General features: G+C 37.4%; 1 protein-coding gene across 1 annotated transcript in view; it reads right to left on the reverse strand.

Moving 5' to 3' along the window:
- The window catches only part of LOC107593904 (band 4.1-like protein 1), a 63083-nt gene that overhangs the window by 32093 nt on the left and 29256 nt on the right, over positions 1–1734 (reverse strand). Inside the window, exon 4 of the mRNA XM_016283785.1 lies at positions 1420–1524. Coding sequence (XP_016139271.1) covers positions 1420–1524 — 105 coding nt within the window. The remainder of the gene's footprint in view (positions 1–1419; positions 1525–1734) is intronic.

Raw genomic sequence — 1734 nt, forward strand, 5'->3', positions numbered from 1 at the left:
GGAATAGATGAAAAACAAAAGGATGCTCTTGTTATAATGAGATCAGGCATACTGGGCAATATCCCCTGTTTCCTGAGCCACTTTTCCACCACAAACACCTGGAACAATTTGTCCCAGGAACATTTTTTCCCCAGACCTGTTTCTGTCTGTGTTTCCATCGTGGCCTAAAATACTGTGAAGATTTGGCAAATAGTCTGGTGACGTAGGACTGCGCGTGACTGCTTCTCCCAGTCCAGGAGGGGGCGCTAACGTGTTCAGCACCCAAGTCCCACCCCCGAAAGTTCCGGACTTTTGAATAAGTACTACCTCGCAAGCAGGGACTTTCTGAGGGGCACATTTTTACCAGGAACTTTATTTAGATCCTGGTTCCTGTGGTGGAAACACACAGAGTACTGTCCCAAAGTCCTTAGTTCCTGGGCAAAGTTCCTGCGGTGGAAATGGGCTTGTAGTTACAAATGAAGAAAACATAATATTGATTTGGATCTTTGCATTTAAAGTTAATCAAGTGAGCAATTGATAAATTAATCTGTAGCAGTTATCCTTATTTTGCAACATGGAAGTAAACTGTTTTCTTTGAATGTTTGAGACTTGATTAATTTGCTCTATAGGTAAATAGCTACAAGAATAACAAAGTGCAGTAAACGGTAAAACTATATGCACTACAAAACAGTGTTTTCTACGATTTTCTACGAAAATAAATCTAGATACTGAAGTTTGTAGACAAACTTTGGCTTGAAATTTTGAAGTGTAGTTTAAAAAGCTGAAAATGGTAAGTAGTAGTTTCACATTTGTAAAATAAACTTTTTTGCTATCATGTATTAGCACATTGCTAACATGTTTAAGCATGTTGATAGCATGTTTTAACACGTAGCTAACATGTTTCAACACATTGCTAGTATGTTTAAACATATCTAGCTTGTTTTATCATGTTGCTTCCATGGTTTTACACACCGCTAACATTAGGGTGACCATACATTTGCACACGCAAACAAAGCCAAAACCTAGATATTTTAGGCAATATAGAAATCCTGGCCAGGACGCGTCCTGGGAAAATGGCACGTATGGTCACCCTAGCTAACATGTAACATGTAAATGTTTCTAACATATCTTATGTTGTTAACATGCTAATATGCTTTACCATTTTGCCATGTTTTAACATGGTGCTAGCATGTTTCTAGCATGATATTTTTCATGATTATGTTGCTAACATTATTTAACATATTTCTGCCATAAGATATGCAAGTTTGCAATATCAAGCAGCATAACGTCATGACAGTGGAAGACTCGCTCATTCAAGTTACACATGGCTGGAATAACAAAAAAAAGTGTCACCAATATGTGCTCTGTTAAGTTAAAGCAATTATAGCAATTATATAAGAGAAATAGAATGATGGGAGGATGTAAGAGGTGAACTCTGACCTTTTGGCTCTCCGTGTCACTAAAGGTTAGGCCAAAGTAGTCCTTCTCCAAGAGGTTGAGATGTTCACACACCATATCCAGTAACACCTGTCCTTTACAGAGCTTCTGTATAGATAGATGAAAAAGAGCACAAGAGAAAAGAGATTGATTTAGTGTTTTTCATTGTAAAAAATGTCGGCCCTTCCAATTTTAATCAAAGTCAGGAGTGTCTCAACTCTCTTCACTGGGACACATTATCCTTGATTACCCTTGAGTTTCTGTCATGTAAATCAAAGGTGTTTTTAAGATTTGAATGCAAAAAATTCAATATTTGTA

Source organism: Sinocyclocheilus grahami, unplaced genomic scaffold (assembly GCF_001515645.1).
Source record: "Sinocyclocheilus grahami isolate Dianchi unplaced genomic scaffold, SAMN03320097.WGS_v1.1 scaffold10.1, whole genome shotgun sequence".
In the NCBI taxonomy this organism is placed as follows: domain Eukaryota; kingdom Metazoa; phylum Chordata; class Actinopteri; order Cypriniformes; family Cyprinidae; genus Sinocyclocheilus; species Sinocyclocheilus grahami.